We start from the raw sequence: 15497 nt of genomic DNA, 5'->3' as shown, positions 1-15497 counted from the left end.
CCCCGCCCGGCTTCTTGTTGGCTGCCATGCGGTCCATTGTCTCCCATAGCCCGGTCGCTCCTGTTACCTCGGAGACCAAACGGAAATGACAACATCCAATCACTGGAATGAGCTTGTGCGACACTGAAGGTTCGTTCCTTCCCCAAAACAGGATCAAAAGCAAAGTCAACCAGAATCATCAGCCTTCCGGGTGAGTATGGTGTTATCGTTCCTTCCCCAAAACAGGATCAAAAGCAAAGTCGACCAGAATCATCAGCCTTCCCGGTGAGTACGGTGTTTTTTTTACCTGAGGAAAAAGGGGGGAATTACATCTGCTTCAAACAACAAAGTGTATGCAGGAAAAGTGGTTCAGATATCACGACTGCCTGTGTCTTGTATGTTGTTCTTTTGATGGCGGCGCCGGCACCCGCAACGGCTCCTCTTGTTGTCTGGTTGAGAGGAAAGAAATTTCATCTGTGCTGTATATTGCACAAACAGCGCATTTGACAAGAAAGTTGTACTGACTTGACTTGATTTGACTTCTTTTGAATAACCGTCTGCTCTATTGTCACGCGTCGAGGCTGTTTGATCCAAAAAGTCGCCTTCGAAACTTTGCTCGAGTCCACAGTAGTGCACTTGTGTCGCCCTGCCTTTGGCCGAGCTCGATCCGAGCCATGATCAACGTTTCACCTCATTAGTCTAGTCAAGTAGCGATCAAACGAAACAAGCGACGAGTTGATTTTTTTCTTGGGGGGATGGGGGGCAAACAAAACAACGAGACCCGGATTCGATGCCGGGCTTCTTTGCGTTCGTTAGCTTGCTCGCTCGGTCGGGCTATCGCGTTCGGCGGCGAAGTCTACTTGCCCAACAACTTGAAAATTGATGAACGTGCTCGTAGACGAATACTTCGAATACTTTTGATGTGAATTAAGAAGCAAATTGGTGAGAAACGCGACATTACCGACACCAGGCACCGGAAGCAGTGCTGCTCGCGGGATCGAACGTTTGTCGCTCGGTAAACCGGAAACGATTAATAACGCTTCCGGTTCGCGTTAAAACAAAACATGTTACCTTTTCGTTTCCCCCCCCCACCTCGGAGTTCTACTTATATCTCTAAACTAGTACTCAAAGCCGGATTTCTGAATTCAAACAAGAATGTTAAGATTTGAAGTCATGCTTTCAAGTCATCGTAAAAGTTTGAGCGTGTGAGATGGCACAGCCACACGCGAGGCCTACCCCGAGCTGGGACGGGCCGAGAGCTTCCTGGAGCTACCGGTCAGCATCGGCTCGGAGCACTTCTGCTACAACGGCACCAAGGGGTTCTACTGCCTCCTGGAGGCCGGGCGGGAGAAGTGCCTGGACCGGTCCAAAGGTCGGCCTTACGCGCCCCTCGACGGACTCGCCTTAGGGAAGCTTTGCCAGTGCTGCTCGCGGGATCGAACGTTTGTCGCTCGGTCAACCGGAAACGATTGATAACGCTTCCGGTTCGCGTTAAAACAAAACAAAACAAAACATGTTCCCTTTTCGTTTCTTCTTTTCCCCCACTCTTGGAGTACTACTTATATCTCTAAACTAGTACTCAAAGCCGGATTTAGGAATTCAAACAAGAATTATTGTTAGATTTTCAACTCTGGTTTAAGGGTCTGCTTTCCCATTTGGATCGGGGGTTCAGGCCAATGTTAAGATTTGAAGTCATGCTTTTAAGTCATCGTAAAAGTTTATTTTTCTTTCCGTGAGACCAAGTTGAAACAAAGTGACAGCCAGTTCAGAAGCCACGCAGCATTTGGGCTTTCCGTGCCTTGGTGTTGTTTTCTTGCGACACTCTCTAATTTATTGATGACGGGAGGGACTCGCCCCCGCAAGACCCCTGAGGAGGAGGACGACGAGGCTGCGCGTGACGTAAAAAGGGATAAAAACTGAGAATCATCTTGGGCGTGCCGCTCCGAATGGCTGATGCGTCGGAAATGAAGGAGGTAGGAGGAGGAAAGGGAAAGGAGCTAAAGGCCCGCATCGGCCCGGAGCACTTCCAGCGGAAGCATTCGTAAACTGAGGTATCACTGTACTTGGCCGAGCCCAACCGCCTGTTCTTCAAGATGGTAGAGAACCTTCTCCTGGTGCTGACGACAACAGAAGGACCACCCACAGTCCACTGACGCAAGCGAAACGAGACGATCAGGATAGAAGTGACTTTAGAACCGTGCCGCTGCCTCCGAGGGATAAAACTGTACCCGTCTGCACGTGACCAAGCAGCTGGAATTGAGCGGGGGGCATTGAAAAAGAAATCAGGGCATCATTTGCATTTCTTGAAAAACCTTTTAACAAAGATACCAGTTGCTTACAAAAAACAACAAGGCAGCTGTTGCATTGACGTTACTGTTGTCAACGCTTCATGAGGCGACCCCCCCCCTCATATAAGGATGGCATTAAGAACAAATATATTTTTACTTGGACTGCATTAACAAAAGCATTTTTTTTGAATAACAGTAATCTTGATCGAGCTTTCCCTGCTCCTCAAAATTCCATGTGGGAGGTGTAATAATGTAAATGAGTCTAATTGTGACGCCACCGTTGATTGAAGGACGAGAAAAAGAAAAAGACAAATTCAGACTCTCTCGCCCCAAGACACATTTCAGTTAAACAAAACATTTATTTGGTGTTGTAATTTTACACTTGATAGATGGACGCAGGACGCCAAAGTCCCAACTATTTGATTTTTTTTAATCCGGAAAAAAAAAAAAAAAAAAAAAAAAATTCAGAGTCACTCTTTCACAATATGTCCACCGAAGATTGTCCATTTAGCAGCAGTCGCCGTTCCTTTGGAACCGAAGGTGCCTGAAAGCAGCAGCGCTGAGGAAGATCAATACGATTAAAAAGGCGCGCCCGAGAAATGACGCCGAGGGGAAACAAATCAAATTGTCGTTGTGGCCACCATATCGATACGACGTGCGCGCAAAATACGGATTTGCGGCTTTCGTGTCACTCCCGTGAACTACTTGGATGCCCAGGTAGGCAAATGGAGCGCACCTTGGCTCGAAATTGCAACACGCCGCGGCCTCCGTGGTTTGGAACCGAAGGTGCCTGAAAGCAGCAGCGCTGAAGAAGATCAATACGATTAAAAAGGCGTACCCGAGAAATGACGCCGAGGGGAAACAAATCAAAGAACGAGTCTTGTTTGCGAGGCCAAAAACGTTGGCTCAACATTCTTTGAAGTCTTGCGGCGTGCGTGCTCCGCAGGGGGCTTATTCCAAAGGAGGCGGAGAAGATACCAAATGGGTGCCAGAAGGAATTGTCTTTTGTGCCCACAAATTTGTGCTTGTTGGGTTTTTTTTTTTTGTCGCCACAAACGAGCATTTCACAGAGGCGATAGACACTTCTTGAACAAAAATGAGTATTTTGCGGTTTGCTAGTTTTGAGACCAGGGATGTGAATTTTGCGCGCCGATCGTCTCCAATGCAGCACGGCGTGTTTGCCTTTTCTGGCCAATGCGTCCTATTTGGTGGCCACCCACGAGCATTCTCACGCGCACGCTCGACCCAAAACTCCGCCCAGAACACGCTGACATTTTGTTGTTCACGGCCACAAATGAGCACCGGCCAGGAAAGAGTCCCCGGCGGCCAAAACGGCGCATTTTGTGCGTACGTTATCCGGGCGAGACGGCAATTCGTATCGCGTGTGGGGCTCGGAACGGGCGTATGCACGGTGGGAGTCGGCGTTACCTCCGTCAGGACATCTTCTGGAAAACGAAGACCAGGTAGATGCTGGTGGCTTCCCACTCGGACCTGCTGAGCGTACCCAGAGGCATCCCGGCGGCGGAGCCCGCCCGCTCGCGGTCAGACGCCCGCCGCGCCGGGCCGGGAACTCCTCCAGCGAGGCCATTTTCATCAGCAGATCGCGGTGGTGACTCAGCTTGACCTTGTCGCGGTAGAACTCGCCGAAGCGCTGCTTGCTCACCAGGCGCATGCCGTAACGTGAGGCCATATGCTCCAGCAGAGGGAAGTAGACCAGGAACTCCGGCACGTCCACCACCTACGTGCGACGGCAAAAGTACTCACGTGCCGCACTTGGGTCAAAGCGCGCACACTTGCGCAAAAGGAAACTGCGCTCAGAAGTTACAAGTCCCGATGCCGATCCGGAAGTCAAAAGGGAGAACAAGCGCAGAGCGGGGCCCCACCCATTTCATCCACTGATACTCAAGCTTTTCAAACGGGTAAAAATTGCTTGAGCCACTTTGGGAGTCCCTCGTTTTTTCGCTTGCCGATCATTTCTTGGCACTCCAAAGGTGGCGGCCAAAGACAAAAAGCGGGGAAAAGGCGGTAAGAGAGCGCCTTACCTGCTCCAGGTTGAAGTGGTACTGGCATCCGAAGAGCGGGTAGTCGCCCCTGGTCCGGAAAGTCACCCGGAAGACGTCGTTGCCGAAGGAGAGCGAGTCGGACGCCTCCAGCCGCTTGACCAGCTCGTAGGCGTCCGGCGTGGTTCCGATGAAGTAGCCGCCGGGCTTGAGGCGCTCGCAGGCGTTCCTCAGCATCGTGTCGGCCTTGGCCCGGCTCTCGAACGAGTAGTGGTACACGAACTGGCAGCTGCAGATGTCGAACAGCAGGTCGGGGCGCTCCAACTTGTCGGCCAGGAGCTCTTTGGTGCAGTCGGCCGTGATGAACTGGGCGCTGAACATGCCCTCGTCGCCGCGGCCCCTCCTCTGCATGTACTCGTAGCGACTGCGACACTGCTCCACCGACACGCCGGCGATGTCGGCGCACACCAAGTGGCCGATGTTGCCCTTGCGCCACTTGAGCAGGTCGCCGCCCTTGCCGCAGCCCAGGTCGAGCACCGAGAGGCGCCGGTGGCCGGCATCGCGCAACTTCTCCACCGTCTCGCCGATGAGGACGCTGTGGACAGATAGACGGGGTTCAGAGCGTATGGAATTGTTTTTTTTTTTTTTCCTTTTTAGCCCAATGCATATTCCGATACCCGGCAAAAGAAAATTTCAATCACGGATTCATCAGCTGCTTCATTCAAAACAAAAAGCTCTTCGATATAAATGAAACCAGAATACAATGGCTTGCAAACCACGTCCTTCATCGAACACACGACAAAGACAATTCCGGTTCAAACGGATCGACTAGGTTGCTTTCTCGCAAAAAATCGTAAACTTAGATCGGCTTTTCTTGGAACAGAAGCTCTGGGACCCGAGGACGCTCATTGGCGAAGCTCTGCGGGTGGAGGTCTTTCCCGTTCTTGCTCGCGGCGTAGCTTCGGCCGTTCTCCGCCGTCACGTCAAGAGCTCTCGTTTGTTTTCATTGTCGGAGAGAGGTGTGGCTTGAGCGCTGTCACGTGACTGTGATCCTGCCGAACCAACATAGCGTTTCCTCTCCGGCTACTCGGTAGCCCCCCTTCCGTACTTAAGTAGTTATTTGGAAGATAACTCGTATGGTTCTAAAGTAATAGTATTCTTACTTGAGTACAGGGTTGTCTCCTCTCGCAAACTCTGCTCACACACGGTGTGGGGTTGCTCTCTGAGATAATAATAGTGACCGGGAGAAAAGAACGTGCCCACCTCTTCATCCAGTTGTTGAAGTTCCGCATGAAGAAGATGCGGCTTTGGCTACGCGCGGTCAGTCCGGCCTCCTGAAGCCGGTTGTAGTGGTCGGCCACGTTTGTGTTGTGGTCGACCTCGACTCTCGGAGGCTTTTTTGCGGAGGGCTCATCGTCCTCGTCGCCGCTTCTCTTCAGTATCTTCCTCTCTTCCTTTGTGCCGTCGCCAAGAGCGTCCATGTTTGTTGCGCTTGTGTATGTCGATGAGGCGCATGCGCGGGAGACTGTTTCCGCGTTTAAAGCATTCACTTCTGGGGTTAAAATGGATTCTTTTCCGATTTTACTTTTCGCGAAAATTATTTCAGTTCAAAATTTAGCATAAATAATCATAAAATGCTGACTGTGGTCTTCGACGGATAAATGATCGCCTCGTGCTTCCTTTGGGTTCCGGCAAGGCTGCGTGTAGCGACGGCGCATGCGCAAAATAAGTTCAAAACCGATTATTTGCGGGGTAAAAGTGGGCTGTTTTCGTCGTTTCGAAATGAACATCGTTCGAATTCACAATGAATCATACAACACGTCCGATATCTTCTTCGATGTCGAACAAAGTAATAATTTCATTTCTTTTCCCATTGATATTTTAGATTGGGAAACCATCAAACGCACTGAATACTCGCGATGGGCACAAGGAAGGCTGAACCACTAAGGCGCAGGTGTCAAAGTCCGGTCCTCGAGGACCGGTGTCCTGCATGTGTTCCATCTCTGCCTGCTGCAACACATCAGATCCAAATGATCAGCTCATCAGCAAGCTCCAGAGGAAGTGGACAATGATCCTGATCCTGTGAATCAGGTGTGTTGCCGCAGGGAGACATGGGAAACAGGCAGGACGGTGACCCTTGACACCTGTGCACTAAGGCCTTGCTTTCAGCTCAAGGTTCGGAACTCGATGCTTCAGTCATATGAGCTCTCTCCTGATGAAATCTTGAAACACTTCTCAGTATTACATAAGAGCGTCCCGAATGAGGCGACACGCGCTCTGAATCGGAACTCCGGTCGGGACGCCCGTTTAGATCGAGACACGCCCCGAAGCCCTGCTTTCTTTGGCCCGTCACTGCTTAATACGGCGTTGTACGATCAGGCGTGTCATCTTTTCTGTAGGTTCGCATTTTCTTTCTCAGTCTACCCCTCTCAGACGCTGGATACGGTTTCAAAGAGAATTACAATTTGAGACTGACCGTTTCCAAACCGTTCATGACTAGACAGGGACAGCCATCTAGAGTCCATGGATCGCATACAAAGGGTGTTTTATTCAGACCAAAACACACACCCGCACACTCAAACACAGTTTTAAGAAAAAAGGTTCCGATGTTGCTCATTACAAGAATGTCATGGCGTTCACTTCAAGTTGTGCGCACGCGTACACACAGACAGTACATTTGAGTGTCAAAGCCCTGCTGAGGTTCAGTAAATGTAGCGACTTCTAATGTGTACATATGTAGTGATATGCCGCCCCCTAAGGTGGCACGAGCTCACACTCAAATTGTTCAAGTTTAAAAATCATGTAAGCATTTGCGATCATTTTTTTTTCTTTTCAATGAAAAAAATATAGCATCAAAGCTAATACTTGCCACGTGCACTTCCAAAGCACCGTTGCACATTTTTTTGGCCGTCATTCGAAAATATCACGCATGCTCTATATTCAAAAGGAAAGAACCACAAAACAGATCATATAAAAACAAAACGCTTTTAACAATTTCAGTATAAAACATAGAACGGGCCGATCAAACAAATTCACTGTCGCCGTTTTGACATTGTCAAGCATTCTAACCACACGATGCATACAATTCTTTATTATTATTTTTTTAAGTCGTTAAGTGATTCTAGTTAAGTGGGGAGGTATAACAACACAAATGCTAAACAATCACTCTTGGCTTGCTATCATCATCATCATCATCATCATGACCCCCAAAAAATAAGAAATAAAAAAGCTCTGGTCTGGTTATGGAAGGCCAGAAAAGTGTGGTTGGAGGTGGGCCGTCTACACCGTCTTCTGCTGACCCTTCTTCCCGATGAGAGATTTGTGGATGTGTGGGATGACACCTGGACCAGCACAAACACAAATGGTCAGACTGCACATTTTGACACAATGTGACATCAAACCGACAATTCGCAAGCGTTGAAAACAATTGCAATCATTTGAAGTATATTTCAGTAGCGTGTGGGATGATTTGTACAGTCCCAAAAAAATCGTTTCCCATCAAAATCGCCGCGCACTAGTTGACTGTACGCGATTGAATCTCTCCTGTGTGATCAACGCGATTTCACTGTGCCTCGATGTGTGATTGTGGTATGGTGTGTGACGTTTTTTCTTCTATTCTACCTTTGCTTTGTTTTTATTCAGTGGTGGTGGTAGTGGTGGTGGTGGGGGGGGGACATGATGTGCGCATGCGGGTTGCTATTTTAGTGTGTACGCTGAGAAAGCGCACGGATGATGGACAGAGATGGCGGCGAAATAAGAAAAACAATGAAAGGTGTATTAGTTACTCCATTTAAGAAATGGGCGCAAACCATCCTTTGCAGTTTTTCACTTCTGGCTGCCGGTTACCCAATTGTCGGTGATAAGCGAGGGATCACGGTACATATACAGGGTGTCCATGAGTGTCGTCAGTAGGGGGAGCCATAAATCACCACTCAACGCTTTACAGCCATGACCAGCACTACAGAGCAACTTGGGAGACCAGACGAACAAATAATATATAAAGTACGGAAGGCAACAGCTCTTCTGCTGGTGGCAGGTCTGATTTTGAAAGGCGATTATGGAGGCCGCGCTTCGGGAAAATGTCACGATTTGGTGCGCGTGCGACTCACCTCCACCGGCAATAGTGGCCTTGATGAGCGAGTCCAACTCCTCGTCTCCACGGATGGCCAACTGCAAGTGGCGAGGAGTGATACGCTTCACCTTCAAGTCTTTGGACGCGTTGCCCGCCAACTCCAGGACCTGAACATCTCACAAAACTTAACCGTTAAAACACACGTAAGAAGAATGATCCCAATATATTATTTTAAGCGGTCTAATTTTTTTTTTTTCGTCAGGTGGTTGCATCAAATTAAATCATGCGGATCCCGGCACATTTTTCAAGCAGTCTGAAAAAAAGCCCCCCCCCCCCGCCTTTTGGGAAGTAGCCTACTGAAAAAATATATGCGGACACAGACGGTTTCATTTCGCGCAACCACCTGGCAAAATAAAACAGAGTAAAGTCAATTTTTTTTCTTCATTCGAGCACTCAAATATCCAGAAGAGCACACACGAAAGAATACCCACAAACACCCACACAAGAAGACAGGAACACAAAGATGCAAAAACGCTCACAAAACACACTGCGACACACATGCGCATGCACACACACAGAACCATAAGAACACATGCAAGCAAGAATACCCTGTGACACACGTGTGAGAGAACAAGTATGCAAGACCCCCCCCCCTAATAAGCACAACACTCACTTCAGCGGTGAGGTACTCTAGAATGGCGGCGCTGTACACGGCGGCAGTGGCGCCGACGCGACCGTGGCTGGTGGTGCGAGTCTTCAAGTGTCGGTGAATACGTCCCACTGGGAACTGAAGAGGCGGAGGGGGAAAAAAAAAGACATTGAATCAAATATCAGTAGGACTTCAAATGGTGTGTACGCACACGCACACATACACACACACACACGAGCCACAAAATCTCTGCGGTGGTACTGTACGGTTTGCGTGTCGGTCTTGGGTGCGATGGCGCTCCCTCCCTTACCTGTAGGCCGGCCCTCTGCGAGCGAGACACCGCCTTGGCCTTGGCCTTGCCGCTGTCTTTTCCTGCCTTGCCGCCAGCCTGCGGGCAGCAATACAAGCTCACAATGTCATCGGCATTTTCTTCAGGCCTAAGAGAGCAACGTCTTCGCGTTTGTCGCGGTATCTGAGCACCCAAAAACGCCATCCCAAGATCAAGTGCGGACGGTTGGTCCCAATGCATGTACCAACCACATCACCCGATTTCAAAACGAGCTCCCCGTCCCCTTCGCGAATACCAATTGGACAAACGGGCACCAAAACACGTCACGGGGTTGACAGCAGGTGACGATCCAACAGCCAATAGAAAGCAGCCGTTACTTGCTCATGACCAACTGAACTCTATAATTGGTAATACGCAAAATGACTGGGGAAAAGGTCATTTGGCAAAAAGAAAAAAAACTTCCATCGGCAAATTAACATTATTTTTCTGCCTTTTTTTTAGATTGACATCTACATTTGTGCAAAAATATGTTGCTTCTGTTTACATTTGATACGGCAGCACTCGTGAATGCAGGAATCACTTGACAGAGGGCTGTTTCATTAATGTCACTTCAATATAAAGTGAGCAAAGGTAAGCAGTCATAGTGTTATCTAGTTTCTTTCATCGAATAACCGAAACCATATCGTGGGACATTGTTATTGTGATATAAACTGGCCAATGTTTTCTTCTATATCACCCACCTCTAGGTTGAACTCTTGAACTTTTCAGAATTCTAACCTCAACCTCATTTTTAAAAATTCATTTCACCTCTTTTAATGATTAAGCTCCCGCCTCATCCTTACACCCCCCCCCCCTCCTTGTTGTTGTTGTTATTTCACAACGAACTCCATCGAAATTTCTCAACGGCGTAACTGCTGAATTTTTCAATAAAGACGAGAAACAAAACCCAAGAGGCGAAGGAGTAAGGCAGCACTTTGGACATGAGAGCTCGAGCCACGAGGGCACGAGCCGGCACATTTGCATCCGCGCACAAGTTGGACTTGAGAGTTCTCGCGCGATTCGCGGCAAAAAAAATAACGCTCGCCGGCCAGTTGGCGCTCACCGCAAAAGAACCACTACTGATGCAAAAAATACGACAATTATTTTGGTCCCACAAAAATAATAGGTCTAATGTATAGAAGAGCATTTAAAGACAGAAAAATAGCAATATTAAAAAAGAAACTAAACATTAGGAGGGAAACACACGACTAATCATAAAAATATAAACAAACTTTGAACTGATTTTTTTTTTTGTCAAGACAAAAACGTTTTACAAATGGAAAAATACAACCATATCGTGCAAGAAAATAATATTTGGAAATATATCATGTGATTCAGCAAAGACTGAAAGGAGGAATCGAAATAGAAAAAAACTCGCATCTCGTTTCAAAACTATTGAGATACCACTTTGGGTGCAATTTAATAATTGCGGGAGCATAGTTTAACTTGCTCACGGCTGACAAAAACTGTCGCTTAAAAGATAGAAGTGTGCCTGGAAAATGAAATACAATAAATTAACTCGTACTTGTGGTCCCTCCGTTAATGCTAACGCTTTAGCTGTGACAGTTAGCCAAACACCTTGTGATTCCACGCGGCGCTTTCTTTCTAGTTATGACAAATATCTTAGTTTGGTTTTTTTTTCCCTTTTGATGAGTACACCCCGACCCACCGCAAGCTTGCAATACAAGTAGACGCGTACATACCATTTTCCTCCTCTTGATTTGATTGAAGAACTGAGTAGCGAGCAAATAATTTGGGTTTCCGAGCGCAAAGAAACAACAAAGCCCCTTTTCGCAAGTCTTTTTTGTGAAAGCCGTGATGGGAGGCCTGGCGTCCAATCAGATTGCGTGTTGTTCCTTCGAATCTTCGCATTGACCAATAAACGCACGACTTGCAAGGTCCACCCATCCCCCAACCGGAGATTATATCGCGCCTGCCTTTTGCGCACGCAACCGCCGGAATCGAGTACACTTCCGGGGGCGTTGACATTCCACTTGAAGGGCAACAATTTCGGCGAATAGAATCTCAGGATTGAAGCCGATTTCGGACTGGCAAACATGGCGACCAATCAACATTCAGTTTTGGGTTGTTTTTTTTTTGCCCAAATGGACGATCGAGGGTCCTTTCCAGTGCCATCCCTTCCCAATTCGATACAAAATAGGTCAAAAGGATATCGTTGCTGTGAAAATCACATATGTGTGGTAAACCTCTTATTAACACGTTTAGCCGTCAGCTCCAAATGTCGATTACCGCTCAAAACGCCTTCTTGGAGCGATAACATGACTTGAGGATGTTGCAGTTTCTAACTGCAAATACGAGAAAGCGCGTCAAACGACGAGGGCGTTTAAATTACACTTGACGGACAAGTGAACTGGCGAATAGCCACGCATGATTGAGGATTGGCAACCGGGGCAACCGATAAGCATCCAGTATCCTATTACTTCCTCGCCAAGTAGGCGGGACTTATCGCGGAGTGTCCTTCCTGGGGTAACATTCCTGGGGCATCCTTTCTCAAAGCTGTACAAAAGACACAATTTAGGTCATCGAAATATTGTATATCACGCATCAATATTAAACCTCTTCGAGTGTACAGGATGGGTTGTGAGCTAGAAACACTGATAAACTATGAAAAAAAAACGTTGTAGCACAACACTTTTCAACTGTCAATGCAAAATAAGGTAACACGTCACCAAGGAGGGCGTTGATATTCGACCTGACGGACAATGGACTCGGCAAATAAAAACGCAATAATTCGTCGAATACGCAGATTGGCACCCTTGATGACCAATGAGAATCCCGTATCCGGGTTCAGTTTCTTTCCTCCGCGGCAATAGCGAGCAAAACGGGCGTGGGTCAAAGATACGTCGACACGAGCTGCTGGTGGCGAAGATGGCGGATGGGGACAGTGGAAGTGAGCGTGGAGGCAGCAGCGGCGGCGGCGGTGGAGGAGGAGGTGGGGGAGGCAGCGGCGGCTTCCAGCATTACCAGCGGGAGCCCGAGACGCAGGAGCTGGCTTCGAAGAGACTGGACATTCAGAACAAACGCTTCTACCTTGACGTGAAACAGAACGCCAAAGGCCGGTTCATCAAAATCGCCGAGGTCGGCGCAGGGGGCTCGAAGAGTCGGCTGACCCTGTCCATGTCGGTGGCGGCCGAATTCCGTGACTACCTCGGGGATTTTATCGAACACTACGCCCAGCTGGGGCCGAGCACTCCGGAGCAGATCGCCCAGTCGGCGGGCGGCGATGACAGCGGGCCTCGGCGGGCCTTGAAGAGCGAGTTCCTGGTGCGAGAGAACCGCAAATACTACCTCGACCTGAAGGAGAATCAACGGGGTCGCTTCCTCCGCATCCGCCAGACCGTCAACAGAGGCCCGGGCTTCGGTGTCGGCGCGGGGGGGATGCCCGGCTTGCAGGCCGGACAGACCATCGCGTTGCCAGCCCAAGGCTTGATCGAGTTCCGCGACGCCTTGGCCAAGTTGATCGACGACTACGGCGGCGATGACGACGAGCTGGCCGGCGGCGGTGCAGGAGGGCCGATGGGCTACGGCGAACTCCCGGAGGGCACCTCCATCATGGTGGACTCCAAGCGTTTTTTCTTCGACGTGGGCTCCAACAAGTACGGCGTGTTCTTGCGGGTGAGCGAGGTGAAGCCCAGCTACAGGAACTCTATCACCATCCCCTTCAAGGCCTGGGCCAAGTTCGGCGGCGCCTTCAGCCGCTACGCCGAGGAAATGAAGGAGATCCAAGAGCGCCACCGGGACAAGGGCTTCGAACGCCGGGCTGCGGAGGAGTCCGAAGGTGAAGACGTGGATGACGACTGACGACCCACGGATTACTGTTTTTGTTTGGTTTGATGCTAAAGCTAACAACAAGGCGGGTATTACCGAGATACAGGGCGACCATTACGTGCATGAGAAATCGAACTATTTTAAAGGCGGAAGCTAAACAAGATATATAAATATATGACTGAGAATTTAGTGTCTGGGGAAGGGGTATGGGTTGGGGGGGGGGGGTTACGTGGATGTAAGAGATATATAACACGTCGGTCAGGTCCTGTATGAGATACCCCGATTGATTGTGTGTGTGTGTGTGTGTGTGTGTGTGTGTATATATATATACACACACACACACAAATACTATTAGTACATTTGATAGCTGAGGACAGACAAATTAGAGGTTCCACTTCCTGGTTGAGAGCCAATCAGAAGAGCCCACCTCGAGGGCCAGTCAGAAAGAGACCCCCCTACTCGAGAGCCAATCAAAGGGGCTCATCTGACTTGTGGTTTGTGGCACACCAGCAACAAACTGGCGGGAAGGCGTCTAATTTCAATTGCTGTGGTCCCCTTTCCTGGTTCAGAGCCAATCGGAAGAGCTCACCTGACTGACTTGGTCGCGTCTGGGCCCCTGGCAACATGGATGGAGTCCGTTCTGGGGAGACCCGTTTCAGGCACATTCTGTGGAGGAACAAAACACCCGAATATTCCGCTTCACCCTGGGGAAGGCCATTTTGACGCAAGAGGTGGCAGCACTTTGGAGTTACATTGGCATATCCCAATTATTTCCAGCGGTTGCCAATTCTGTCTTTGGTTTTGTGTGCGTTTTGTGTTTGTGTGACATCCATAGCAGCTGATGATATCACACAAAGCAAGCTCCCACCCCCACTCCCACTCGGCTCCCCAATTTTCAGACTTACCGAAGGAAAATGTTGGATCGGAATGTTGGATCTCTCAAGTCAAATTTGGTGCTTTAGAGGGGAAAACAAAACAAAAACAAGGGTGCTGTACTAAAGTATAAAAAAAATCCAAGGATACATAAAATTATTTTTCAAAAGAGATTTATTGAATTATATCTCAGAAATGTGAGATTTTTATTTTCGAAAGTGACTTATTAAAAAAAAGTAAAAACACTATAGATAAGACTTGGTCGTACCTGTTTTTTCTTTTTTCTTTTATTTTCCAAAGAGCAGGGTTTCCCAAACTGAGGCTCAGTGGGCCACTTTGGGTCTTGGCAGGGTTTTATCATAGCATAGTCATGTATGTTGTGTTGTTTATTATTCATTTCCATGATCTGACAGAAGTACATCGTGTCTATTAGATTTGCTTTTCAGCGAGGAACCACATTTTGACTTTTTTGTCCACTTGACATACTTTCTTGTAATAGTGCATACTGCAATTGGCTACCTATTTCGAAAAGGAGATGAACCTTAATCTTAGAGTAGTACATTTTTACAAGACAAATATTTTAACCTGTAATATTTACAAATTTATCCTTTAACATTGTGGGCGACATTTTGAGAGTTTTTTTTTTTTTTTTTTTTAAATGGCTTGCCGCTTATTGTCATAGCAGCCATGTATGGCGTGTTGATGATCGTAAATTTCGACATGAATGGACATTTTGAGTTTGGGAAACCCTGCCTTTGAGTTGAACAAATTGCCGTTTGTTTTCTTGCAGCACTCCAGCTCACTTTACAGGGCGTCAGGCCTCGTTTGTCACCTTTTTGTTCTCGATCGAGTTCTCTCATTGAAAAACAAAAAACACCACCACCATCGACTTATTTTTTTCTTCTTTTTGCATGCCTGCTCTCTTGCTGCCTTGTTTTTGTTTTGAGTGCCGTACGAAGATATTTATCCTTTTATTTTGAGAGCGATTGCAAGTTTTGATGTGTTGATATTAAAAAAAAAAAATGAACAAGCATCAGACAATTGTCACTCATGTCATTGTCGCGCCTCCTTTCTAAACGTCTTGTTTTTTTGTTTGCTTTGGGGTTATTTTTGTAAAATGATATTTGAAAAGACGGAAAATATAAACTCTGAGCAATAGCTTTGTTCATTTTTCACTTGGGGTTATTTTTGTAAAATGATATTTGAAAAGACAGAAAATATCAACTCGGAGCAATAGCTTTGTTCATTTTTCACAGATTTCGAAATATATGAATATAAAAAGGGTCAATATCTTTGTTCTCGTCGCAGTCAGACTCAGATGTATTGGTCATGTATGCGAGAAATACACGAGGAATTCACTTTCCCAGTTACAACCCGTTCAGAGGAACATAGACCAGACTAACATGGGCGAGACAGAACGAGAAGTTTGGAGAGTTGCTGTTCAGTCATCCCATTGACTGAATTTTCTTGAAATACTTTGCCCCATATAATTACACCATGTTCTCCTTATACTAAAAAG

General features: G+C 47.7%; 3 protein-coding genes across 3 annotated transcripts; 1 reads left to right on the top strand and 2 right to left on the bottom strand.

Annotated features, from left to right (window-relative positions):
• Positions 1–2606: 2606 nt before the first annotated feature.
• rnmt (RNA (guanine-7-) methyltransferase) lies at positions 2607–6310 on the bottom strand. Its single transcript, XM_019865973.1, has 5 exons — positions 6174–6310; positions 5531–5801; positions 4310–4862; positions 3696–4005; positions 2607–2826 (listed from the first exon to the last, which is right to left on the bottom strand). Exons 2-5 carry the CDS (start codon positions 5746–5748, stop codon positions 2738–2740), a joined length of 1170 nt encoding a protein of 389 aa, XP_019721532.1. The 5' UTR covers positions 5749–5801; positions 6174–6310; the 3' UTR covers positions 2607–2737.
• A 485-nt stretch (positions 6311–6795) lies between these two features.
• LOC109513487 (histone H2A.V) lies at positions 6796–11150 on the bottom strand. Its single transcript, XM_019865998.1, has 5 exons — positions 11020–11150; positions 9299–9376; positions 9013–9126; positions 8377–8506; positions 6796–7608 (listed from the first exon to the last, which is right to left on the bottom strand). The coding sequence occupies exons 1-5, from the start codon at positions 11020–11022 to the stop codon at positions 7547–7549; spliced, it is 387 nt and encodes a 128-aa protein (XP_019721557.1). The 5' UTR covers positions 11023–11150; the 3' UTR covers positions 6796–7546.
• A 1055-nt stretch (positions 11151–12205) lies between these two features.
• On the top strand, positions 12206–15011 carry LOC109513479 (transcriptional activator protein Pur-beta). The gene has a single exon (XM_019865985.1). It carries the CDS (start codon positions 12206–12208, stop codon positions 13136–13138), a length of 933 nt encoding a protein of 310 aa, XP_019721544.1. The 3' UTR covers positions 13139–15011.
• The last annotated feature ends 486 nt before the right edge of the window (positions 15012–15497 follow it).

This window comes from Hippocampus comes, unplaced genomic scaffold (genome assembly GCF_001891065.2).
Source record: "Hippocampus comes isolate QL1 unplaced genomic scaffold, H_comes_QL1_v1.1 scaffold190, whole genome shotgun sequence".
NCBI lineage: Eukaryota > Metazoa > Chordata > Actinopteri > Syngnathiformes > Syngnathidae > Hippocampus > Hippocampus comes.
This window is presented reverse-complemented; position numbering and strand designations above follow the sequence as displayed.

What these genes read in the sequence shown, in the direction of transcription:
- rnmt (XM_019865973.1), bottom strand. Translation starts at nt 5,748, where the DNA reads ATGGACGCTCTTGGCGACGGCACAAAGGAAGAGAGGAAGATACTGAAG. An exon ending in TTCAACAACTGGATGAAGAG is followed by an intron (nt 4,863 to 5,530) that starts GTGGGCACGTTC and finishes ATCTGTCCACAG; the next exon opens with CGTCCTCATCGGCGAGACGG. An exon ending in ACCACTTCAACCTGGAGCAG is followed by an intron (nt 4,006 to 4,309) that starts GTAAGGCGCTCT and finishes CGTCGCACGTAG; the next exon opens with GTGGTGGACGTGCCGGAGTT.
- LOC109513487 (XM_019865998.1), bottom strand. An exon ending in CGCAGAGGGCCGGCCTACAG is followed by an intron (nt 9,127 to 9,298) that starts GTAAGGGAGGGA and finishes CCGCCTCTTCAG; the next exon opens with TTCCCAGTGGGACGTATTCA. An exon ending in TAGAGTACCTCACCGCTGAA is followed by an intron (nt 8,507 to 9,012) that starts GTGAGTGTTGTG and finishes TGAGATGTTCAG; the next exon opens with GTCCTGGAGTTGGCGGGCAA.
- LOC109513479 (XM_019865985.1), top strand. Translation starts at nt 12,206, where the DNA reads ATGGCGGATGGGGACAGTGGAAGTGAGCGTGGAGGCAGCAGCGGCGGC.